General features: G+C 54.3%; 6 protein-coding genes across 6 annotated transcripts; 4 read left to right on the top strand and 2 right to left on the bottom strand.

Annotated features, from left to right (window-relative positions):
• Window positions 1-10,883: 10,883 nt before the first annotated feature.
• MIND_00808400 (Ribonuclease H-like protein) lies at window positions 10,884-12,421 on the top strand (the record flags this gene model as incomplete). The annotated part of the gene is made up of 3 exons (XM_037364759.1): window positions 10,884-11,527; window positions 11,708-12,197; window positions 12,245-12,421. The coding sequence occupies 3 exons, from the start codon at window positions 10,884-10,886 to the stop codon at window positions 12,419-12,421; spliced, it is 1,311 nt and encodes a 436-aa protein (XP_037218001.1).
• Window positions 12,422-13,089: 668 nt separating this feature from the next.
• On the bottom strand, window positions 13,090-16,509 carry MIND_00808300 (uncharacterized protein; the record flags this gene model as incomplete). Its single annotated transcript, XM_037364758.1, has 3 exons — window positions 13,090-15,153; window positions 15,208-15,789; window positions 16,090-16,509. The coding sequence occupies 3 exons, from the start codon at window positions 16,507-16,509 to the stop codon at window positions 13,090-13,092; spliced, it is 3,066 nt and encodes a 1,021-aa protein (XP_037218000.1).
• A 724-nt stretch (window positions 16,510-17,233) lies between these two features.
• On the top strand, window positions 17,234-18,734 carry MIND_00808200 (uncharacterized protein; the record flags this gene model as incomplete). Its single annotated transcript, XM_037364757.1, has 3 exons — window positions 17,234-17,246; window positions 17,292-17,324; window positions 17,374-18,734. 3 exons carry the CDS (start codon window positions 17,234-17,236, stop codon window positions 18,732-18,734), a joined length of 1,407 nt encoding a protein of 468 aa, XP_037217999.1.
• Window positions 18,735-19,504: 770 nt separating this feature from the next.
• Window positions 19,505-21,344, top strand: MIND_00808100 (Glycosyltransferase family 69 protein; the record flags this gene model as incomplete). Its single annotated transcript, XM_037364756.1, has 7 exons — window positions 19,505-20,042; window positions 20,095-20,189; window positions 20,238-20,384; window positions 20,509-20,584; window positions 20,633-20,644; window positions 21,212-21,242; window positions 21,303-21,344. The coding sequence occupies 7 exons, from the start codon at window positions 19,505-19,507 to the stop codon at window positions 21,313-21,315; spliced, it is 912 nt and encodes a 303-aa protein (XP_037217998.1). The 3' UTR covers window positions 21,316-21,344.
• Window positions 21,330-21,825, bottom strand: MIND_00808000 (uncharacterized protein; the record flags this gene model as incomplete). Its single annotated transcript, XM_037364755.1, has 3 exons — window positions 21,330-21,349; window positions 21,399-21,587; window positions 21,639-21,825. The coding sequence occupies 3 exons, from the start codon at window positions 21,823-21,825 to the stop codon at window positions 21,330-21,332; spliced, it is 396 nt and encodes a 131-aa protein (XP_037217997.1).
• A 286-nt stretch (window positions 21,826-22,111) lies between these two features.
• Window positions 22,112-24,253, top strand: MIND_00807900 (Metallo-dependent phosphatase-like protein; the record flags this gene model as incomplete). The annotated part of the gene is made up of 11 exons (XM_037364754.1): window positions 22,112-22,465; window positions 22,513-22,761; window positions 22,809-22,867; window positions 22,932-22,957; window positions 23,006-23,103; window positions 23,149-23,332; window positions 23,378-23,558; window positions 23,615-23,657; window positions 23,712-23,826; window positions 23,878-24,129; window positions 24,189-24,253. Exons 1-11 carry the CDS (start codon window positions 22,196-22,198, stop codon window positions 24,251-24,253), a joined length of 1,542 nt encoding a protein of 513 aa, XP_037217996.1. The 5' UTR covers window positions 22,112-22,195.
• Window positions 24,254-25,146: the final 893 nt, after the last annotated feature.

The following is a 25,146-nucleotide window of genomic DNA, read 5'->3' as shown; positions in this document are numbered from 1 at the left end:
TGGTCCCAGGCTCTCCGCTCCGGTAGCGTGTCGAAGGACTCCTTGTTGAAGACGTCCTGGAACTCCTTAGCCCAGTCCGGGATCTCGGAGGGCGGAGGGGCGGAGTTCCTGGCGAAGGCTTCGGCCAGGCGTTGCGAGACAGTACTGCCAGCGCGTATCTCCTCCGAGGGGCGGAACGAGGTGTAGAAGATGCGGTCACCATCTTCAAGCTGACCATCGTCATCGTCGTCGTCGAAGTCCGGCGTCAGATCAGGCAGGCCGGAGTCGTCACCGGAGACGGAGTCGTCTCCGTCATCAGACCCAGAAAGGTCCATGGCGCAGACCGAGGGGAACGGGCCGGAGCGGAGACGCTTCTGAAGCGACCGGAGTCGCCGCAACTCGGTCCGTTCGACCCGCTCTTCCTCACGGCAGGTCGAGCAATTGCGGGGGCACCGTGTCATCTTGACCTCCTTGGTTTCCCAATTGATCTCTGGGTTATGTTTCCGCAACCAGGAATACCCCAGGATGAGGTCTTGCTTGCCAAGATGGGTGACGGCCAGCTGAACTCGTTCGGCATGGCCCTTGTAGCGCAGGACCAAGTCCGCGATCTGTTTGATGGAGCCAGCGTCATTGGGGGTGCCATCGACATTGAAAACCGGAATCGGCTGATCGAGGGTGCGGACCGGAATGCCATTCCGAGCAACATAGTTCGTGTCAATGAAGTCGGAGGTGGCACCACAGTCGACAAGCCCAGAGAGTGAGAGCTTCAGCGCTGGTGGTGGACTCGAGCTCTAACGGGAGGTGGAGGGAGTTCGCCCCAGGGGCAGCGGCAACGGTGTACTGCTTGGGCAGTTTCTTTTCCCAGGCAGTGAGGCGGCGGAGGACGATGACCGGAGTCGCGGGCGGAGTCGGAGACGGAGTCGAGGCGGAGGCAGGAGAGGGTGTGTCTTTCGTTTCGGGCTCATTGTAGGGCAAGGAACTGCATTCATCATACAAAGAGGCAAAACGATTTATAGACGCGAACGAGGGCACACCAGTCACTCGTCGCGGGGGACAAAATCCTCTCCGGCCATCGACTCCGCTGCCGTCTCCGGCAGGGCAGCTGTGTCCGTGTAGCGGGCGATCAACTCCGCTAACATCTCGTCACCGAGTTGTTGGATCACCTCGTCGAGGATGTCCATTGAGCGGACATCGGCGGGGAGGGGCAATCCCGGGCGAGATGGTTTGGGTCGCCGCACCTGAAGCAGGCGCGACGAGGGGCACCCCGAGCCCTGGTGCGATCCAACTCCATAGGGACGGGAGCTGGAGGCGCCGGAGCGGGGGCGCGGGCCGCGGGTAGCACGACCGGAGCCACCGGGCGGAAAGGGGCCGGAGCCGGGATGCGGTTGACCGGAAACGGAGTCCGAATCAAACCGCCAGGCGTCTTGGGGGCGGCTGACTTGATCAGCTTGGCCCGGACCAGGGCCTCGTATTGACGGAAGGCCCGGGTGCGCCAGCTAAGGTAATCCCGGAGGTCCGGGGGGTCGTTCGAGGACGTGATTCCGTTATTGATCAGGGGGTCAAGTCCGTGGCGGAACTTGGTCACCTTGACCAGCGCGTCTTCGAATCCGGCGAGGTCCATCAGGTCCTCGAAGTCGTCGGTGTACTGGTAGACATCCTTTGTACCCATGTGATAGGCGGAAGTCTCCAGCTTGGAGAGAGCGTGATCTTGCTCATTCTCCTCGACGAACCGGAGTCGAAACTCGAAACGAACGAGCCCCAGGACGGAAACGGAAACGGGGCTTTGCTTCCGTGGCGCTCCGCCCATTGCTGAGCGGGTCCTTCTGCCATAAACGACATGGCGTAGCGGACAGCCTTTTCCTCGCTCGCCTCTCCGTTGACCACGAAGGCCTCAGGGGCAAGGCGGGCGTAGGTGCGGACCGCGTGAGAGGAACGCGCGGCCGCTTTCCGGTCGCCGTTGAAGGTGAACGGGGGGTTTGGTCGCAAGACCAATTTTGAGGCGAGGTTGATGTCGCCAAAAAGGGCTTCGAGTCGCCCTGGACCGGAGTCGGAGTCGGAATCGACGTCTCCGGCGATGGTGTTTGGGGTCCGCCAGCATTATTAGCGGCGGCAGCGGCAGCGGAAGCCTGGTTGGTGAGTAAAGCAAGGGCCTCAGTTAGGCTGTCGATTTTCGCCTCGAGTGAGTCCAGCCGGGCGTCTGCGGTAGGAGTGACTCCGGACGGCATGACGGGTGCGGGGACCACAGGAGTAGAGGAGGAGGGGACAGGTGGCAGGGGCGGTGACGAGGGCGGAACGGACTCGTACTCCGAGCCTGAGTCAGCGCCGAACCTGGCAATCTTGTCCGGTTGATCCCGTAGAGAGTTTCTTCTGCTGTAAGGGCAACCCCGGAGGCCTGAGATCAAGGTCCTAGCAGGGGAGGATCCAAAGCGTGAACATTGGTAAGCGAATACAAATGAAGCTGACCTAGCAGGGGAGGATCCAAAGAGAAGAAACTCTAAGGGTCCGCCTGCTAGGTAGCTGACTATATACTGCTTGTCCGTAGCTGCCGCTGTCGGGCACAGAAGGCTTGGGCGGCGTCGCAGGCGAGGTCCCAGGGCGACCGTCGGGAGGGCGTTGACGGATCGGTGATTGTGCGGGCGAGATGGAGGGCCGGACCGGAGACGGAACCGGAGTCGGACCGGAATCGGAGGCGTCTCCGAGGGGCCGAAAGGGAGGTTCCCCTGACACCTATCTAATTGTCAAAAATCTTGTCACCCTCTTTTGTTTGATTTTGAGATCAAAAAAGGTTTTGCTTTTGAATAAGAGGTGGACCACTAATTTCACTACTTAAATGCACATAGAATTGGTTGAAATGGCCACTCCTCTTTTCCACTTTTTTGCCAACTTTCCGCAGTGTCTAGTATTCGAACCGCCAACCTTGGGCTACATAAGCCATCACGGTGTCACGGGATTCATCTTTCTTTGTTGACAACCACCACCGAGTAGTGAGATCCTGTTTGACATTGAATCACTCATTGACTAGCATAAGCAAAGCAATTTTCTTCGACGACATGGATTCTCCTGGCCAAAAGCTCGCGGCCTTGCGCCTGGAAATGTGCCAGCTCCAGGCCCGCATCGCTGCTCTGTCTGTTGAAGAGCCTACACTCATCGCCGCAGTCCTGTCGGCGGCATTCGCGGAACTTCCTTCAGAGCTCGTCACCGAAATCTTCCTGTGGTATAGCCGAATCTGCGAGGGTGGACCGCCCATTCTCCTGGCGCTGGTTTGCCGCAGATGGCGCGACATTATCTACGATACGCCCGCACTCTGGACGCACATTCAGTGTGTGTGGCAGCACCCATATGCATCGGCTTCGATGCGAGGACAATTGGCCCGCGCTGGAGTTGGACTACTGGCAGTACGATTCCCCATGCTGCTTTACTTCAGCTGGATGGAAGAACAAAGGGCAAACGAGTCCGACCCGTTGGACCTCATCATGGCTCAATCCCACCGCTGGCGCACATGTAGTGTTGAATTTATCCACGAGAATCATCGTGCTCTCAGTGCTCGCTCAAAATCCCTGTCGCTTGGGTCATTGGAGGAACTGGAGCTCGACGGGCGGCAGTCGGGTGGTGGGTACGGCCCTCCAAGCTTGAGTGCAGCTGGAGATGCTGTCATATCTACCTTCAAGTTAGCGCACCTATAGTGCACCCTAATACCCTCTAGTTAGAGGGATAGAGTGGGGTACTCTCTCCCTCTAACTAGAGGGGGTTGAGCCAGTAGCGGGCACCCCCGCTAAATATGGCTACCAAGGCCGGTCTTGGTAGCGGGGGAAAGAGCCCCGGAGGCTGCCATCACCCTCCCGGCTGCCTCCCCGCCCCCGCCAGTGTGCGCGCTGCCCGCCGCTGCCCGCCGCCGCCCCCAGGGCCTCGGCGCCGTCGTCACGATCGTGACTTATGTCACCGATCGCTGATTGACGTCGCCGATCGCCGCCCGCTGTCGTCGGCCGCGGAGCTTCTTGCCCGCCGCTGTCAGGCACCCTGCCGCCGCTGTCAAATAGTCCGCCGACGTCGTGCTCGACGTTGACCTCGACGGTGAGCTCAATCCTTCATCATTTTCGATCAAACAAATTGATTTCTGATCAAACTTGATGATCGCAACACAATGGCGGTGTCATCGCTGTCATCAGCTGATCCCGCCCTCCCCCGACGCCCGCCCGACGCCCCCGACGCGCCCCCCGACGCCTCCTGCCCCAAAAATGAAAAAGCTGCGGAATGTCACGAAAGCCATCCCAGTACAAACCGCTTATTAATAGCTTTGTTCGTTCGAGAGATATTAATAAAAGTCGTTAACTCAATTAAAAGTCGTTAACTCAGCTATCCTCCGTTATATGTAAAATTCGGTCCAACGCCTCACCTAGACCCTCAACCTCCTCCTCATCAGTTTCATCTCCATCATCCTCCCCTCCAACCACTTCTCCATCTCCCTCTCCCTCTTTATTCCGCTCCATCTCTGCAGGAATGCCTAACACCTCCAGCCCCACCTCCCAATTCACATCTTCCGGCACTCTTCTGTCCTCACAGACCCCACGGCCAGGGAGTATAGAGCCCGTGAAGCCTCTCAACTTGGTAAGCTTCTGAAGCCGAAGTATATGCAGGCCCGAAAACCTTCCCTGCAGCATTCGATATTGTTGAACTTGCATTGCGCGGGCATATCTTCCCTCCGCCTTCAATCGTCCTTCATGGAACACAAGAAACCTCTCCTCCTCGTGAATATATGTCACCAGCCGGAGGATCTCGAGGTCTAGACGTAGACGTTCTTCTTCAGCACGAAGCAGCTTGTAATAGAGGTCCATCGCCTCCCGAGCGCCAGGCTGCGCCCATGGAGCATCCCGTATGTCTTCCCGGCCAAGCCGTAAGAGGTCGAAGTCGGCCAGCAATGCGTAGTTCATGACCTCGTCTGAACTCAGTATGGGCCGATCTACCGCTGCTGCCGCCTGATTGTATTTGATCAACGCATTCTGAACTGCCCTCGAACGAGCTTGCAGGGCTTTTGCGATATGCTTCCGAAGCTTATAGCCTACCGCCCGTAGTCAGTTACCATAGAGCAAAAACAAGAAACGAAATACCAGTTCCTGCTAAGTTGATACGACCCAGCTCCAGCAGTCGGGCTATTACCAGGCCTTGTATATGGTCCAATGCTCGCTGGTACCGTCGATTCTTGACCAACTCGGCAGCTTGAACCCACTCGTTCGTTCCAGGCTCCCATCGGGTGTTGATTTCCAGCCTCCGCTCCAGATCCTCCACAACCTCTAAACATTTGTCTCGATGTTCCGTTGCGTGCCGTCGTTCCCTTTCGATTTCGTTGGTTCGTCTGACTGCAGCCGCGTAATCGACGCTGGTCTCCGGAGGTATGATAAGAAAGTCCATCCCGAGAACCTTCTTGAACCGATCTCTGCAGAAAGTTGAGTTAACGACATAAATCCAATAAACACGTACTCTGCGTCTTGTAGATTGACGAGCTTTTGGTAGTATTCCATCTGCATTGTCTCCTCCTCAGGCTCTTTAGAGAGCTTCTTCAGGTGCTCCTCCTCATCCTCTAACCACTCCCGAAACACATCTCGGCTCGCCACACCAAGCACCTTCATAGCGTCTTCCAGGGCGGAGGCGCCATCCAGAATTTCCAGCGCATGCTTGTATTTGCTAACCAGCGTCGAAGCTACATCCATAACAGTAAGTAGATGCTCCAGATTGAAGGAAGTGACTTACAGAGGTTGGCATATGCGTCAAACACATCTGCGTGGGCCATATACTCGACGATTTCTTGTTGGCGATGGAATCGAGACATGTACCGGGTAACCCCAGCCAGTGCGTTGGATTTGGAAAAGTAGGACTCAGCCTCTTCAAATGGCTCGAGTCCAGCCCCAGTTGTGTACAAAGGCAGCCGACGAGTTTGACACCGACGATTGTGCCCGTATCCATGAAAGGCGCCAACGACAGTCGAAAAGCCGTGCTGCCTCGCCAGAGGTGCAACGAGAGGATGTGTATTGACCCATTTCAAGAACTTGCAGCCAATGTCGTATCCCGCAAGGAGTCGTCCTACAATCTTCAGCAGCTCCGCAGTAATAGCCAGTCCATATTTCGCACTGAAGATTGAGTTAACGACAATTAATATGGGACATTGAAGCACTCACAGCTCCCCGCTCCGAACCATGTCGGACACAAAAATTCCGAAGCTGTGGCGGCACAGGGCCACGAATATGCCCGTTTCCTCATAGAGGCCCCAGGCCTTGTTCACGACATCCTCCTTCATGTTTTGCCAGCCATCACCACATCCATCACCCTCTTCATCGAAATCTGGGTCGGGAACAAAGCCCTTCATGAGTTCGGATAGATGATCCTTGCCATAGCGATCGACAACCTCGCGCGGAATGTAGTAGTCTCGAGGAGGCTTGCGGTCATCAGGCGATTCTCGAGATCGACCAGGAGCTTGAGTTCCATCTTCGTTGGTAACACGTTCCCTCCGGTCAAACCGTTTGAGGGCATTATTGCCATCCATCGTAACAAACATCCCCGGCGCTGCCAGCTCTGGCTCCCCCTCCACCCGATATAGGCAACAGGGGCAGGCATTCTTGACCCGCCAATTTGGCCCGTCGCGCTTCAATTCGGCAGCAACTCGGAGCCTTATGACTTCTTTCGTCCGGAGGAATACGTCGTAGGCGACGGTGAACTGTTTAACCAGGTAGGGATGGGGGGCAATTCCATGGAGATCGCAAGTCGACCGGATGAAAGCTTGCTTCCCAAGCTTTGGGCACCGAAGATGGGCGGAGTGGAAGAGTGAAAGAAGCCTTGTGGTAAACCCGACGGCGGGGAAGATGGGAGAGGCGGGATATATGCCCTGCCGTACGAGTGCCGAGGCAATATACTGGTCGCCAGCAATATATTGGATAGGCCCTCGTCCTCGTCCTCGTCATCGGTGTCTCTGGATGGGAACCAAGGTCCGCTGCCACTGGGTCCATTCTGGAAGATGTTGCTTGATGGAGAGTGGTCCCAAAGGTATGTTTCGTTGGGTGGAAGCGCAAGAGCTCGGCGGACGGAGGCCCGTGTGTGTTCAGAGAGAGTGAGCTCTAAGATGAGATTGCTCTCATCAGCAAGGTCGTCAGGAACGTATGGAATGGCGTTTCCAAGAGCTTTTGCAAGTTCTTCGTCCGTTGACGGGAATCCTTCGGGGTAGCCAGCTGGCTGCTGACGTTGTCGGGGCTTGACTGGAGACCGCGACCGGGAAGGGCTCTTGATTGGAGAGCGCGACCGGGAAGGCGTGGAAGACATCGGATGGAGAGAAGCCGGGCCTAAGCACGTGCGGACTTTCTCTGATTGCTTGGTCACACTTGGGTCACACCGTGACTTTCGACTCTTACCCTGCCATGTCGGTTCCCTCTGCTCACGCGCTTCGCAAACCCTGGGCAGCCCACTCAACCTGTGAAGCACAAAAGAAAGGGCAAGGCCGTGCTGTCCTTGGCCGAGAAGCAATCCAAGGCTGAGGCCAGCAGCAGAAAAAAAGCAAATCAAGAGCGTCTCAACCTCGCGTTCACCAAGTTCCACCAGGAACGTGAGGCCTTAATTGCTCAGCTCTGTCTCGACTTCCCCGACCGCACCGAATCGTACATTCGTGCCAACATCTGCAGCAGCGTCCACACCAAGAAACCGCGAGCGCCAAATATATGGAATCTCTATGTAAGCCAGAAGTCTCGAGAACAGCCCAGTATGCATGTCTTTTCTCAATTCTAGCTCTCATTCATTGTTGTTGACAGACCGCGAAATGCATGAAATCCACGAAATCATTCAGCAGGAACTGGCTGAAGCGGGTGTGAAAAAGGTTAAAGATTTGTTGTCGGAGGAGGAGGTGGAGGCTATGGTGAAGGCAGCGGTGGACAAACAGGTCAACGAACATAACGGCATGCGTAAAACGAACCTGTCCAACATCGGGGATGTGAACCAAACGGTCCGGGGTAGTCAAACAAGGGTGAGGTTTCAAATGACTGATTTATGGTCGTTAACTCAACAATATACAGCATGACGGCCTCTACTCTCGCACCGGCACACTGTCCTTTGGCGTCACGTCAAAGAGTGATCCTGCAGACCCCTCCATGGCGCACTTCTTTGCAAGTGGCGGGGCGGAGCTATTTGTGATTGAGATTCTCAAGATGTCTATGATAGAGCTGGCTCGTCGATTTGAGATTTGGGCTCAAGCTCGGGCAAAAGGTGCATAAACTTGTAAACTTTGTTTGTGATTGCCATATTGACCAGATTGTAGGGGCACAGGAAGCTGAAGACCTCAGCAGCGTTCGTCAACAGATCGTTACGCTTATCACCAGCGGCCTTCGGGAAATCACGAAGAATCCCAAAGCGAAGATGTTTTACAAACACTACGACTACGCAGTCCGGTACAAGCACCACGTCCAGCTCATCGGCATCCCTGGGGGCAGCACTGTCCCCCAGAGCCCTTCCCGAATCTACCTCATTGATGTACTTCCGAAACCTTCGGCTTGCTTTGCGAAGCGGTACTATGCGATGGGAAGTGATGTCAAGCTCAGAGATCAAGTCTTTGGAGGAGCGTATTGAGCATCAGCGGGCCAATGGCGAGCTTCGTTTCCGGAGCAAAAGATCAGACGCCAACGTGCCCCGGGGGCCTCGAAAGAAGGATGGCAAGTCAGCAGAGGTGGTTGATGATGAGGAAGACTTTAGTGAGGACGACGAGGAGGATTCGGGGGAGTCGAGCCAGAAGACGAAAAAGTCGAAAGGGAAACGCCGAAGGGTGGAGGAAGAAGATGATGAGGAGGATGATGACGATGTCGAGGAAGAATGGGGAGGTATTCCCTTCACCGAGGAGGACGAGTGGTCCGGTATCCGGTCCAGCGAACAAACGCATTCGCAAGGGACTAGTGGACAAGACGCAGCGATCTCAGTGGAGCAAACCGCAGATGAAGTCATCAACAACCCTCTTCAGCCTAACCCGGAGGAGCTTGTGTCAACGACGACCCACACTCCCCAGCTGGATGCAACAGCGGCCAATGCTCAAACCCCAGTCAACAATTCAACCTCAGTGGTCATTCCTGAGTCCCATGGTGCTGGGCCAAGCCAAGTGTTGCCTCAAGAATCGATGATGGGAGTGTTCCAAGTGGGTGGGCAAGATGGAGCGGTGGACATTGCCAACTTGGATGGGGGGAAGGAGATTGGACCACCGAAGAAGAAACGGAAGGTCAATCCTGAGCCGGATGAGCCCCTTCATCGTTCATTGCCTGTTCGGGAGTCCAAGAAGCTTGCGGTGGCTGTCATTTCAAAGAATACGGCCTGGTTGCGAGGAAAGGACAAGTAAATCTCTTGAAAATCTCTGATGTAATAATTGAGTTAACAACGAATTTTTTTGACCAATATTTATTGTTTGAGTAGAAAGAAGAAAAGTCTACGTTGTGGACAAATATCTGATCTGTTGCACTTGGAGCTGTGTGGGGCAAGTGCATGGTAAACGGGATTGAGTTAATGAGTTTTATTGACTGTTCTGCACTAAATCATAGGTCAAAGGGAAAAATAGTACATGGATGACCTTCTATAGCTCCACAGGTGTTGCTGAGCCTGGGGAGGGATGACTAACTTCTCCGAACGATTGAGTTAACGACTTATATTCCACAACAATCAATGATTTGGTCTACATATATCCATTGAGCCAGTGGTACTTTAGAAGGATCTATATTCTCTGTGCTACAGCTTGAAGTAAACTGATTCTTCAGGGAATTGAGTTAACAATTCGTATTAAATATCGGAACAGATAGAACACTCGAAGTAGCAGCTTGCACTAAGCAACTTTCTGATGCTAGGGTTGGGACACATTGGGCACCTGATGGGGTGGGGGGCGGGCCGGGTTCAGCACTGAGCAACCAAGGTCACGGGCGGACGGGTTGAGTTAACGACTTTAATTGAGTTAACGACTTTTATCAATATCTCTTAAACGAATGAAGTTATTAATAAGCGGTTTGTCCTGGGATGGTTTTCGTGACATTCCGCAACTTTTTCATTTTGGGGCGGGAGGCGTCGGGGGGCGCGTCGGGGGGAGGGCGGGATCGGCGGATCATGATGGACTGAGTTAACGACTTTTAATTGAGTTAACGACTTTTATTAATATCTCTTAAACGAACACAGCTATTAATAAGCGGTTTGTACTGGGATGGTCTTCGTGACATTCCGCAACTTTTTCATTTTTGGGGCAGGAGGCGTCGGGGGGCGCGTCGGGGGGCGTCGGGCGGGCGTCGGGGGAGGGCGGGATCAGCTGATGACAGCGATGACACCGCCATTGTGTTGCGATCATCAAGTTTGATCAGAAATCAATTTGTTTGATCGAAAATGATGAAGGATTGAGCTCACCGTCGAGGTCAACGTCGAGCACGACGTCGGCGGACTATTTGACAGCGGCGGCAGGGTGCCTGACAGCGGCGGGCAAGAAGCTCCGCGGCCGACGACAGCGGGCGGCGATCGGCGACGTCAATCAGCGATCGGTGACATAAGTCACGATCGTGACGACGGCGCCGAGGCCCTGGGGGCGGCGGCGGGCAGCGGCGGGCAGCGCGCACACTGGCGGGGGCGGGGAGGCAGCCGGGAGGGTGATGGCAGCCTCCGGGGCTCTTTCCCCGCTACCAAGACCGGCCTTGGTAGCCATATTTAGCGGGGGTGCCCGCTACTGGCTCAACCCCCTCTAGTTAGAGGGAGAGAGTACCCCACTCTATCCCTCTAACTAGAGGGTATTAGGGTGCACTATAGGTGAGTTAGCGCCAGCCCTCCAGCACCTCACTCTATGGTCTCTTCCAAAGCCCTACCTCGATTTGCCGTGGGGGCAGATCACTCAGCTGACGCTTTTCGGGTACCTTACCCCGGACATGCTGCCGCTTCTGTCTGCGACAGTGAATTTAGAGCGGTTGCAATACAAGCCTGACTATCTATGGGACGCCGAACCCGAGATAGCTGCCACGCCAATTGTCCTCCATCAACTGCGCACCTTAATTGGCCATGCAGATGACGCTGGCTCACTGCTCCCCTGGCTTACCCTCCCTGCCCTGCGTACGCTCTCACTCCGGGTCAGCGAAATTGGTGCCACGCGATTGCACAACTTGGCGGAGCGTTCTGGCCTCCCGGGCAACCGGGGCTTCCGCGAGCTCACGATACACAGCACACTCGCAAACCTCCGTCGCATCCTGCCGTCTCTCCAAAGCGGCCTCGAGGTCCTGACTGTCCCCTCCCTCGCGTGCACGAGCGAGGAACTCGATGTATTTTTGGTGGACATGCGCAAAGACGGCGCCATTCTACCTGCGCTGGCAAAGCTGCACATGCCGTTTCTTGCGGCGGCCGTGGATGTCCGTCTTGGATCCGTTCTTCAGCTTCTCAAGTCTCGCTCCGACCCGAGTGTCAAGGGGCGTGCTGTTGCTGTCCCCATTACATCGTTCCTGTTGGACTTCGAGTACGACACCGCCGCAGAGGAGCAGAGGTGGGACATGGAATATAACCTCGAAGCAATACACAAGCTGTGTGTGGAGAGAGGATTGAGATTTGAGAGAAACATCAAAACTGAAGGGGACGTTTATAAGGATAATTGGGCTGTTTAAAGTTCTGCCAGTGCTCAAATTGTCCATAAGTATATGCTCTCCTATAAACATTTGTGACCCTGTTACTGTCTCTCCCAGAAAACCCTGACCACAAGGCTCAGAATGTCCCTCCCAACTGACCGTGCATTCGTATTCTGCCCCTCGAACTCTCATCGCCCTCTCTCAGAACTGCTGGTTTCCTGTCCCCACTCATCAGGATGCGGGGCGTTCTTGGCGAAATGCTGTAATTGCTTCGTCTACGACAAGCTTTGCCACACGTTTGAGCTCGTCTTTGTCGACGGGGCCTGCCCGGGCAACGGGAGTCCCCATGCCCGCGCTGGGATCGGGTGTGCTATTGGCACGCGCTTGGATCAGCAGCTTTCGCTGCCTGTAACCGACGAAATGGACCCCGGCCAGCGGCGCACCAGCCAGCGTGCCGAATTGCTTGCGGCGCTGATTGGCTTGGAGTTTCTCCTGGAGTCGCGCAAGGACTCGCGAGGGCGGCGTGGCGATGATGACTCCTCCCCGGATGCCCGCAACCACCGCTATATCGTTGTCGCGGATTCGGAGTACGTGGTCAAGGGCATGACAGAGTGGGTTCCACAGTGGAAGGTAGTACGACCTCAGGGCTATACATGTTGCTCGTCTGACTTTTTCAGGCGAACAATTGGAAGAACAAACACGGCAGGACACCAGCCAACGTCGATCTCTTCCAGCAAATTGAGGCTATCCTTCTTAATCACAAGAACAGGAGCTATGCGATTCAGTTTTACCACGTTCCGCGACAGTTCAATGCATTGGCAGACCGTCTTGCCAAAGAGGGGGCGGAACAATGAGAACGGAGTACTTACGATTACTTACTTACTACTACTGTATTCAATTAGCGCTCTCCAGATCATCTCTAATATCTATCCTGACCGCCACGTAAGCAACACTCTAATAAGTACACAAGTACATTATCTTATTGCTAAGTGTCTAGATGCTAAGCAGTGCTTAGCATCCAGACTGAACTTCTTTAGCAAACGGAGGATTTGTATTAGACCTCCATGCTAAACTTGAACCCGTACTCAAGGTCTATCGTGTCAATGCCTCGCATTCCCACATCCAATCCACCCCCCACTCACATCCATATCCATGCTTCATTATTTTGTCTGTGTCTAGCGAACTATCGTAAAGCCGTATGGTAAAAACGTACTCGTACTTGTATCGTGAAGCCTACGCCTACACTTCGTCAAGCCCAGCAATATGTAAAAACACAAAGGCGTCAAGAGGTCAAGATGATATAAAGAACAGTGGAGGGTGATGATTGTACACGAGAGGGAGGTGGCCATTTTGGTGGCCGTTCCAAAAAAAAAAAAGGGGGCAAGGGAAAGTATGCACGGAACGAAGGGGAAAATATGTACCTACTAAAACGTGATGTCAGCCAAGAAGAATAGAGGTACGAGATGTACTCACACGAAACCACAAGAAAAGCTCCAAAAAGGCATCGCGACCAGTCCAGCTGTCATGACCCTGGCCCCGACGGCGGCCAAATATCAGTCACCGTCCGTCTCCGCTCGCGCTTTCCGCTCCCCAACAACGACAGTCCCGCCGCAGCACTTCGATCTGCTGCATGGCTTGGCCCTGGGTCCGCGCCACTGCCCTCCAAAGACGCCCGCGGACGACTGACAATGGAAGATCGTTTTCGAAGCAATTCAGGCTTCTCCCCCTCGGAGTTACGCTCTGTACCCGATATCGTCCGCTGTCGCTCCCGTTCCTGCTCCCGCTCATGCTGGGCTTGCAACCCTGCCAAGGCCACAGTCGATGGTCGGGAGAATGTAACCGTGTTGGTGCGCGAACGGTTAACAGACTTGTCTGAGTCGTTGCGGGAGAGGGAGGGGAAGGTGAGGGGGGAGGAAACGGTATGTGGCGTCAAAGCAGTTGTGGGTACTGTATTCGTAGGCTGGAGACCAGCGCCCGAAGCTCGCACAGTTCCGCTGGTGAGGGTCTTGCGTCGTTGAGAAGAGTTTCCCGTTAAGGTCTGGGGCTTATCTCCAGTGCTCTGATTTCTCCGCAACGTGGTCGTCGTCGTCGATTCCGAGGGAAGAGTGGGCAATGGTTTCGGAATGGAAAGAGGAGGAAGCACCCGACTGGCTGTCCCCTGGTTTTGTTTGCGCGGGGCTGGAGTTGGCGACGGCTCATATTTGTGCGGTTGGACAGTCTCTTGTGAATCGGACGGGACAAGTCCATTAGTTGCTTGCGCCTGTTGCGCCTGCATGAGCTCCCGTTGTTCGCGTGGTGTAAGCAGTCTTCTTGAAGAAGGCGTCGTTGTCCGGGGCGGCTCCATCCTCGTATTCAGCACACTTGATGGTCTCAGCGCCAAAGCACTTTCCCTCCCTTCTCTCGCATCCCAGCTTGTTCTGGAGGCCTGACTTCTCCGTCCACTCGCATCAGGACTGGCACTTCCTCGCCCTTCGTCTGACCCACGCCCATCTCCAGTAAAGTCCCGCACCACCCTCCCCACATCGAGCAAAAACCCCGTTACCCCCCGCACCAGCTCATCGCTTACACGCAAACCCTCACGATACTCCCCTCCAACCCGTCGCCAAAGCTCTGCAAGCTCCGTCGCCCCAGCCACGTCACTGACCTCCGCGTCAATCTGCTCCTCCAAAGCTTTGGCAGTCCCGTTTCGCAAGATAGTGTTGAGCCTGTCCGCGGTAGCCACAACAATTTGTGCATGACGCGCCAAATCATTAGCGCTCCGGGAAGAACCGCCTTCGGTAAGCCGAGCCAGGTAGCCCTCAAACATCCCAAGACTATCCGACATAAGGCGAGTGTGTTCATGCTGGGATAAACTGCCACTCCCGTTTCCAGTCCGTCGCATGCTTGAATATGGACTTGGACTTGGCACTTGTCGATCATCCTCTCGCTCCATCGAAGGGCCTGTCCTCCGCGAATCCAGAATATGTGCACTGCTTCGATATGCCCGCAATGCAGGAGTTCTTGGTTCACCACCAGCGCTTTCAGGACCATACTCATCTTCCTCCGCTCTCCTTCTTGCCGAAGAGTAATCAGCCATAGAGGTGGCGGCACGCCCATGCCCTTGCCTCGTCCGACTGTGTTCCCTGTCTCTTGTCCCCTCCGCCCACTCAACTCTTGCCGGCGTTCTCGCTTCTTGCGGAGAAAACAAGTCGCGATCTCGCTCTCTTGCAAGGCCTGCTGCCCGCAATCCCTCTCCGACAAGACTCCTCCCCGCTCCCAACGCACTCTCAGCACTACCGCCCCGTAGACTCTGTCGTCTTTCTCGCTCCTGATCTTGGTCATACATCCCATTCGGGCTGCTCAGACTGATATCCTCGCTCAACCATCTCGTCTGGTGTTTTCTGGCGAGGTCACGAACAGTAGAAGCACGTTGTCCCTGTGCAGTAGACCCAATGGTCGATGTAGAGGATGTCGAATTCGAATGTGCGTGGCCATGGGATTGTGGGGAGAATGCGGAAGATGAAGAAGCAGTTGAGCCCGCAAGAGAATGTCTCTTATTGGGTGAAGTGTCATGCTGAGGCGGAGAAGTGGGTGGTTCCACAGAAAACTAATAATCATAGTCAATAAATCATCCTGAAATTGTCAAGAAAAGGAGACTCACTCTTCCGTTAGTGGTGTTGGCCCACTCTCGAGGTAGTGGCTGTCTCCGTTTCCCTGAAGTAGTTGGACTCAAACGGGCTCCAGTATATCGAGCTGTTCCCCCGCCCGTTGGAGTACGTCGCACTGAAGCCACCGCAGCCAAAGCAGCACGAGTAATGTCTTCAGGCGAACTTGGCCCATCATCTTCTGGCGCCCGCCGACTAAAGGAAAGTTGGGAAGCTCGAGAACGACGAGGGGAGCGAGTACTGGATCCGGAAGAAGAAGACGCCGCCGTCAAGTGCTTCTGTGGCGAAGCTGGTGCGGAAATAAGTCTTTGGCGTGTTGCCGGTGGGGGCAAAGGAGTAGTTGGTCGGCTGGAAGCAGGCGGCTCATCGTCCCTTTCCGTTTCTGAACCGGATTCTTGGGTACGCGCTCGTCGGAGGGAAGGCCGTGAAGATGAGTGAGAGGAGGAGGAATTCGAATTCGAAGAGGAGCTGAGAATGGATGGGGGCGTGGGAGGGGGTGGTGAGCGGGTAGAACTAGCTGCCCGGTTACTTGGAGCGGGGGAGCTGATGCGGGAGTATGAGGAGAGTTTGTCGAGTGCCTGTGGGTGTAAGATTGGTTGTCATAGTAGACAACAAGCCGACGAATCCGATTGGCCAAGCAACAACAAGACGAGAGGCGACAAAAGGGTCGGTAGATGGGGTTTCATGGGAGAATAAAACCATAGGGAATGGACGGTGTGGGGGGATGTAGATGTTTTTTTGAGTGAAAGGTGAGAGGATATGATTATCGCCATGGAAGGGCGGAGCCACATGAGTTTGAGGGTAGGAAATGAAAGAGGCAGAGCAAAAAGAGACAGTCAGAAAGCCGTATGATTAAGAAACAAGGGCACAAGACGCACAATTTTGTTTCGTTGGGTGAGGCTTTTGAGGCGCTCCAGTGCCAACACATTCTCGCTGGCGCTATGTCTGCGCTGATCAAGGCGGGCGGTGTTGTCTTCATCATCGATGTCATGCTCATATTCGGGGTCGTCGTTGTTGTTGTGGAAGGCAGCGTGGAAGGTCTTGAGGTTGTTGCCATTCAGCATATTGCCGCGGATGGCGATGCTGCCAGGGTCGCCCGTGCTACCGCTTCCCGTCGAGTTGGTCGCGGGGGGAGAAGGGAGGCCAGAGGTGCTGGTGCTGCTGCTTGAGATGGGGCTGGGCGGCTCGGGGAGGTCGGGAAGGTCTGGTGGGCTCGCGAGGTAACTCGTGTCGCCCCCGATGTAGACCGCTGAAGAAGGACGATGTCTCTGGGCGAGCGGGGGCCTGCGGGTGGTCATCTAGACTGCCAGGCGCACGACAGAGCATCCGAAAGAAAGAAGTGCAGCGGGAAAAGGACTACCGCATACGGGCGACCTGGTAGCAACGTGTGAAGGGCAAGACAAACAAGCCACAACAAAGTAACGTCGTCGTCCCAATCGGGTAATCATCTGATGTCGAGATTTTTCCTATGCTGTCACTCAGGCCCGTTATCTACACTTTTCTCGGTTCAGCTTTCAGAGGCGAGAGGCGGGCTTGACTAGTTTCCAGGCAGCTGTGAAAATGGACTGCATCTTCTTCCTCTATCGGTTGGTCTTGGTCTTTGTTCCTGCTTGCAAGATGTCATGAATGATTGAATCCTCTAATCTTCATCTAGGTCCTCCTCGTGATCTGAAGATCTCAAGCGGAACGTTGTCGATGCGCATCATGATGTATGATGCCTGACGCACGACAAGCCATCGACAAGCCAGGGAAAATTGCCAAAGCGTAAACCCATCGACGGCTGGAGCCTTGCCCTTGAAATGCCCCTCCCTAAATGCTCTCCATCTGGCATCCGGACCATCGTAAGCAGGCAATGCACATACCCGAGAAGTTTCCCGTCAGCCGAAAATTCCAAGAATATGTACGAAACGCTGTTGAGAAGACGGGTGGGATGGCAACGACGACAGGAGTCATAGTCCGGAAGAATGCGGCTTTCAATCGACAGCGCTTTCCTTCCTCCCTCTTCCTCGTTCGCGAGCGGACATGGGCATCTTGTGTGCGTCCTCCGTTTTCCACAGCTAATCCATCTCACAACCGCTAGCTCTTTTCCTACTCTCCGCTCTTTCCCTGCCTTGTGCGTCCCTTTCCCGCCACTTCCCATTTCCCCTGATTCTGGCTCGCAGTCTCCGCCGCCACCAGTGACCCTAACTTGCACCCTCTTTTCTCACGGAGCACGTTTGCCTACAGCGACTTCGATGCCGCCTCTTGGATATGGCTCCCGCAGCCCAAGCTCGCTTCCACCGCCGCGCCAGGCACGGTGGGCCTCATGCGGACCTTCAACTCGCCCGTGGGCAAGACCGCGTTCGGTGCATCCATTGCAGTTACTGCGGACAACAACTTCACGCTTTGGGTGAACGGGCACGCCGTCGGCGCCTCGCAGGACTCATGGGCCAATGGGCAAGCTCTCGTGACCAGCCTAAACGCTACCACGAATACCATTGCGGCACTCGCGGTCAACTATGCGGACTCGACTGCGACGGGGCCGACCTCAGCTGGCTTCCTTGCTTTTGTGCGCATCTTCTACAGTGACGGCACCAACAGCACCCTCGTCAGCGACAAGGACTGGAAGGCCACGGGCATTATTCCCCCCGACTGGCCACTCCCCAAAGACACGTCCAAGTTTGTCAACGCTGAGGTCGCTTTCAAGTATGGCGGTGGACCATGGGGGAAGGGCATCACCATTACACAGACAGATCTCTCCTCTGCTGATCTCAAAGGGAGCAACTGGATCTGGTCCACACCAGACGCCGCGGCCGGTGCTCTTGCAGGCAGTGTCGGCTTCCGCAAATCATTCACCTCCCCGCCGGGCAAGGCCGCCTCTTCCGCCATCATCGTTGCCTCGGCCGACAACTTCTTCCAACTCTACGTTAATGGGCGTTATGTTTCTGCCCCCGCTCGCGACCCCAACACTGCGGGCTCAGCAACCGCCTGGCAATTTGCCTCCCGCGTAACGGTACCCCTCTCCGCCACAACCAACACCTTCAATTTCCTTGCAACCAACTTCCTCGCCGCAGACGGCAAGCCCTCCTCTGCAGGATTCATTGGTGTTATCCAGATCGTGTATGCTGATGGTTCCACTGCCACCATCCGCACCGATTCCAGCTGGCTTGCCGTCCAAACAAACGACGCGGTTGCCTTCAACGCGATGCCCGACTCTGCTTTCGCTCCCGCCGCCTCGCTGGGTGTGTATGGCATGGGCCCTTGGGGCGGAGGTCTTGGTGTTGCAGACACTGTTGACGCCGAGCGCATCTTCTTATCCGGCAACAACGTTGGCTCCGGGATCCCGATTTCGGTCAAACCCGTCCCGTCTGGCATCGCCGTCAGCGCGAACATCAACGCGCCGATACCCTCCTTCTCTTTTACGCAGCTTCCGGAACAGCCCTCCGACGGCCCGACCGTCCCTGGCGCCAGCGCTGCCTCCCGCAGCGCGGTGTCCATTGCTTCAGTTGCTGTTAGCGTCTTTACTTTACTTATATTCATGTGATGTTATTTACTTACTTATTATACCTTTTGGGCGGCAGTGCTGATCATCGTTTTTGATATGGTCCACCTCCCGCAGGTCGATCTCATTCCCATGATCATAGCCCTTTTTCTGTTCCCGTTCAAAACACCGCCGTGGTCATTCCACAATTCACAGTCACGGTTCGCGGCGCCAATGTGCAAAGTATGGGTGAAACGAGCCTGAGCTGGAAGGCCAAGATCGCCACCCGAAACTGTAAGCTTTTCCACAATTCTGCTCCCATACAGCAAATCTAAGTATAAGTTTACAGGCTGAGATGAGTAGGCCGTCTTCCAGTTATATGTACCGCAGTCTTCGCTGACCAGAGTCCAATATTAATGTCCATACTTACTCGTAGACTGGCAGTTATGTTCGCCATTGATATCATGCTGTTAACAAGTTTCTGGACTACCGAACAGAACGCTCGGCGCCGCATCTGCTGCGGATGCATGTCCTTTTATACCGCCTCTTGTCGCCGACAAAGACGGACGATGATGTAGCGACCCCACACGGCGAATGCCCACTGCAGTGCATCCTTGATTCAATCATCTCGGCGGTCTATTATTACCCATGTCCGCATTACAGGTGCCCGGCACAAGTCCCACCCATGGCATTTCATTCATTCAAGTCAATTGGGGAGAAGAACGCAATACCCGATCGTATGGTCGTTGGTTCACCGATGACATTCGACGAGATCGGGAAAAGAGGGCTGGGGCTCATGAGAGCGTTCCCCGTTCTTCCCGTCTGTCCCTCGAATGTCTCCCAGCTTCTCCGTCCTGCGGGGCCTTCGCGTCCTGCGGAGCGCCTGTACCAACCACCCCCATCTTACGACCTGCGCGGTGCTCTTCCTGGCCACGAGAGTGGGGCTTGTCCTGATCCTTTACCCCCGCCTACAAGCATTTCCCGAGCCACGCATGCTGTTCCTCACCGCGCTCTTCACACTCCCGAGCTGGGGCATCGCCATGAGCTGCTACAGGGCCGTTGGCTGTTGGCGGGGGATGCGAAGGAAGGACCCGGATGAGCTAGACAAGGAGCTCGCGTGGCTAGTACTGCCCGCTCACGAGGGAGACCGTGACGTGATTTTCGGTGCAGCGGTACGCCGTAGGCGGCGGCTGCTCAATCTTGGGCCCAACTACCAAACGTCGGTAGCATGTGGCTCCCTGGCCATGATAGGACTTGTCCTTCTGGCGACCTTTACCCTCCCCGAAAACGTCCGCTATCAGGATGAAATTCGGCATGCCCAACGCGGAGTACCCAGTAAAGCTCAGGCTGGCCACGGTTCCACTGGCGACAGTTAGTTATCGAATGCATAGTGGGTACCAACGACTCACAATCTGGCCGACAGCGAGGATCTTCATCGCGGCGATGTTCCATAACAACGAGGCGGTCATCCCACACTGGACTAAGGAGATTTTGCGGGTCATAAGTTATATCGGAGTGGTGCGTTCACCATTTTTTAGCCTCTCCTGCATCTTATAGCCAAGTCAGAACAACGTTTTTGTTTCCGTTGTGGAATCTTACAGTGAAGACAACTCCCCTGCCCTACTTCGCGCATTTGAATCCGATGTCATCTTACGGAAAATACCCCACCGCATTCTTATCCAAGACACAACTATTGAACGCCCGGCAAGCATGGTAACATCGCCGGCACGTATCGAGTTTCTTGCAGCAACCCGGAATCAGGCAATTGAACCGCTGTTGACCATGGGCAAGGCGTATGACCGAATATTGTTCACGAACGACGTCTACATTCATGCAGAGAGCATACTGGAGTTGTTGGCGACGAACGGGGGAGAGTACGACATGGCGTGCGGGCTTGACTTCCAATCCGGAGGGTGCGCCACCTTCTTGTCATGTTGTATGTCGTCCTAATCTTCTTCAAGTCTCTACGACCTGTGGGTCACCCGGGATCAGCACGGCAACATTGTCTCCGGACTATTCCCCTACCTCCTTGAGCCTTTCGGGTTCCGTGCGATCCTGGCAGATAAACCTGCTCCGGTGTCTGCTTGCTGGAACGGTGTTGTCAGCATCTCGGCTGATCCATTCCTCCCGCCTCATCTCCGACTCCTACGAGCACCTGGCCGTCGGCTGGCAAACCATACCCTCCCTCCGCTGCCCCCTTCACACCCAGACAGCGTCAGCAAGCCGCAGACACCCCTCTTGCGACCTCCATTAACATTCCGGGCGTCTTCCGTGGACAGAGGCGAATGCTTCTCTTCAGAGTGCTTCAATCTCCCATACGATCTCCGACGACTGTTTGCCCTGGATCGCATCTTCGTGAACCCGCGGGTTATCACCGCATACAAATTGCGCTTCTATCTGTGGTTCCGATATGTGCTGCGGCATTGGCTTGTCAAGTGGTGGATGACAACGGTCGAGGTCGGTTTATTCGGAGGCATGGCGGAGAAGCTGGAGGCAGGAAAAGTGATACTGCATGCTGGTAATTCGAACGGGGTATGGAGGTGGGATGGAGGGGAATGCCATCCAGGCCCGGTGAGTGCTGCTCTCACGCCCGCATTGTGGAATGTTGACGATGTTTGATTGTAACGCTAGTTCTACGATGTAGACTCAACGAAGCGGTTAATAGAATCCTAAAAGTCCTTTACAAACATTAGACACTATATGGTATGACTCGGAACAGGAACTCACGGTAGACAGAGATATCCTTGCTAAGGCCCGAGGCAGTTCCTATCGCCTTTTCGTCTTCATTGCAAGCATCGACACACCCATCGAGAGTCTCCCTCAACACCTGAGTAACGTACGCTACTTCGGGCATGCCTACGTGTGACGGGTCTATTGAAGGAGGGGAGGGCAAAGTAGTCGGATGGCGAAATGCCGCTAATAACAAAACTAGTCAGTGTTCATGAAGGGGAAGTACGCTGCGCTCACGAGTGCACGAGAATTGTCGCGGATCTAACCATCCCACCACATCCAATGGCGCCTTCCATACCCTCGCCATCGACTCTTCTCCGAAAATGCGAAATTTCTCGTCAGAGGTGTTTGCGAATATGGCGGTCTTCTCTGTTTCTTGTACAGTTGACGACGTGTATCTGACGAGTTCTTTTGGCTGGGGCATGCTCTGCAGCGTATCTTGCTCAAGCTCTCTCCGCCGGTCCTTCCTTCGTCGTTTGTAGAATCTGGAGCGCGTGGCCCCCAATGAGTTATGTCAGGGGAAGCGTTCAGCGCGGTGAGTGAGTGCATGGAGATTGCTATATCGGTGGACCAAAAAAACGCTGGGAGGGCATAATGATAAATGGAGGGAGTTGGGAGGGAGGTGAAATTGGCGTGACGTAACACCTTAATCAGCTGCGACACGTGACGATCTGCCTCGTCGTCAACAACCACAACGACTCTGAGCCGAAGCTCACGGCGCACAGCCGGTGAGTATCAACCCTATGTGTAACTTTCATGTGCATACGGTGGTAACATCACATAAGCACTTACACATGCATTGCTCCGCAGCTGGCCCGTCACCATCGTCCGCCCATAGTTCCAATGGCGCCCACCGGCGCCAGGTCGGAGTTCAGGCTGACAACGGTCACACGGCGGCGCGCGTGACAACCTGGGACACCTCCACTGGACGACCACGGTCATTTTTCCGCATGGCCGTCCGAGCTCATCGCGGAGGAGCGACAAACACGGCCCGTGAAAACCTGCTCTCAAGTTTTTGCGCTAGATCCTGGAGGAACCGCGTCGCGACGAAACCTCAGGCTCCAGTTCGTGCCTAAGCATGCAATGCCACGCATGCATACGAGTATATAAGTGTACCCATCCTGGCCTCAGCACTATCCGTTCAACAATGCTCCTTTGCTTCCCCGCACTTGCGCTCGCTGCTGCTGCCGTAGCTGGGCCGACTATCCGCGACGCGAAGGCCACACTGAAGGGCGTCATCAGCAGCCAACGCAAGCTTGTTTTTGACAAGACAGGCAGCTTCAAGGTCGTGTCCTTTTCCGACATGCACTTTGGAGAGCGCGCCGGCGACGGCTCATGGGCCGCCTGGGGGCCAGAACATGTGTGTCGCCGCTCCGAACGTTTTTATAGCTGATGACTCTGCGCCAGGATGCGGCAACCCAAAAGGTCCATGCAGCGGTGCTCGACAAGGAGAAGCCAGACTACGTGTGCGTATACTTATCTTAATTCTGCACTCTTCAGAGGCAGCAGAGCTGACGAAGCACAATGCAGCGTGTTTAATGGCGATATCATGACCGGTCAGTCCGCTTCGTGCGAGAAAAACTTCCTTATGACCAAACTTCCAGGTGAAAACGTGTTAGCCGCTAATGCGACAAGTTATCTAGATCTGGCTTATGCGCCTACTGTTGCGCGGAAAATTCCGTTTTCCGCCACCCATGGAAATGTAGGTTCAAGTTTGTTTAGTGGACAGTGATTGACCTGTCAACAGCACGATAATGCGGTGTGTTCTCAGACTCTTTACACATTCTATGCCCGTTACCGCAACTCCTACCCCTCTAGAACAACATCAACCACCAGATCGAGATCGAGCACGAGCAAGCCAAATATTCCGAGTTGTCGTACACCCGCTCCGACGTCGGCCCCAAGCCTTATGGGTGCGGAAACTATTGCACGTCTGCGCTTTGCGTATTTCGACCTACCAACATGATTATTTGCAGGGGTCCCGGTATATCCCAAACAAGACGCCACCGTCCCGGCGCTCATCATGTGGTTTTTCGACTCGCGCTCGTTCGTCAGTGGCTCGGGGGGTAAAGCAGGGCCGATACCTACTGGAGCGGATTTCCACTGGGTCGATCCAGACACGGTCCCCGCGTATATGAAAGAGCAGCGGGAACTCATGTCAGCAACAGTATGTGCGCCATATAGCTATCTGGATACTGACTCCGTCGTTCTAGTGGGGGGAAAGTGCCCCCGGCATTGATATTCGTTCATATTCCGGTTTGTTTTGCTTTACTCTTCTTATGTTGGCTGCCGCGTCCTGATTTGTCGCAGGTCCAAAAGGCGCAAGCCTTGGCTGCTCTTCCGAGTCCTGGATCGCATGACGACGAGCCTAATCCGCCTGCACAAGGCTTCCTCGGCAATAAATACACCGAGCTGGACCTCCCCTGTGCGTTCATGCCCTAAACGCTGCTCAATGCCTACATTAATATTTGCGAAGTCTGGAAAGAGATCGTTGCGCTGTCCGCCCCCGCTGGAAACGTCCTAGCGGTGACGTCGGGGCACGACCACGGCGAATCATGGTGCGCGCGAAGCAAGGACCTATCGGCGAGCATTCCGATCTGCTTCAACGGCCACTCGGGCTATGGGGGCTACGCGACCACACACACGGCCGTGCGCAACGGGCGGGTGTTTGCGCTCACGTTGAACGATTTAAGCGCCAAGACCCCCATGGTGAAGACGTGGAATTCATGTAAGTCGTTCCCGCTCGTACTGCTAGTGGCCTTGAATCTGAATGCCCGTAATTTTTAGATGAGGACGGCAGGCAAGCAGAGGAGATCATGCTGGGTCCCGATTATATGAAAGAATACAACTAACTTCTCAAGTTTGAGATGATTTCTTCTTCCGAGTCTTCTATTGATATTCATTCGTTTGAGCCGTTTCTATATCTACATATTCCACTGCAGAATACACTCGTCTTAATATATCGCCTTATGATTCCGATTGGTTGGCTGCATAGGAGTACAACCATACTAGATAGCTTAGTTAAAAAGTTATCTAATCACACCGGGATTTCCGCCAAAAAGTGCACGTGGTTGCCAAAGCGGGATCTATTTATGACAAATAATGGTAAAAGGTGAGCACCAGTTTAGCGACTTTATTTATAATAGATATGGATCCCATTTGGCAGCAATAAATGTCTATATCAAGGTATTAGATCTGAACTATACTTATTGTGGCTCCCCTGTTCATGACAACTATTTGTGGGCAATTAGTCCATATTATTCATGCCCTGTTCTGCGTTAAAAATGGTCAATTGGTTTTTGGACCTCAATTTGTCATACATTCTGGTAATTTGTCCCTTATTTCTGACAAATTAGGATACATTTTTGAGGTATATGGTCCCATATCTGGTGAGACAATTTTTGTGACCAATATCCATGAAATGGTCATATGATATCAGCTATGATAAATGCTTATTTTAAGAGAGGGATATGCATAGTAATACTAAGTAATTTGGTACAAATTGGGTCCACTTTCAGTGAGGTTTATTTTTTCATTATCAGGGTTTTTCAAAATGGACCAATTTTTTATTATACTATTTCTAAAAAAAAATAACTCCTCCTTTGGACACTATTTTTTATCCAAAAGCCTTGGTGTGAATTACCCGTGTGAACATTGTTTTAAAAAAATCCCATTACTTTACTAACACGTAAGGCTTCTCACCAGTGTCATGGATAAATAACCTGCAAGTCATTTAGGCTTTAAA

This window comes from Mycena indigotica (genome assembly GCF_014461135.1).
Source record: "Mycena indigotica strain 171206Taipei chromosome Unknown Mind.scaff0007, whole genome shotgun sequence".
Taxonomy (NCBI): domain Eukaryota; kingdom Fungi; phylum Basidiomycota; class Agaricomycetes; order Agaricales; family Mycenaceae; genus Mycena; species Mycena indigotica.
The sequence above is the reverse complement of the archived record's forward strand: the minus strand, read 5'-3'. Positions and strand labels throughout refer to the sequence as shown.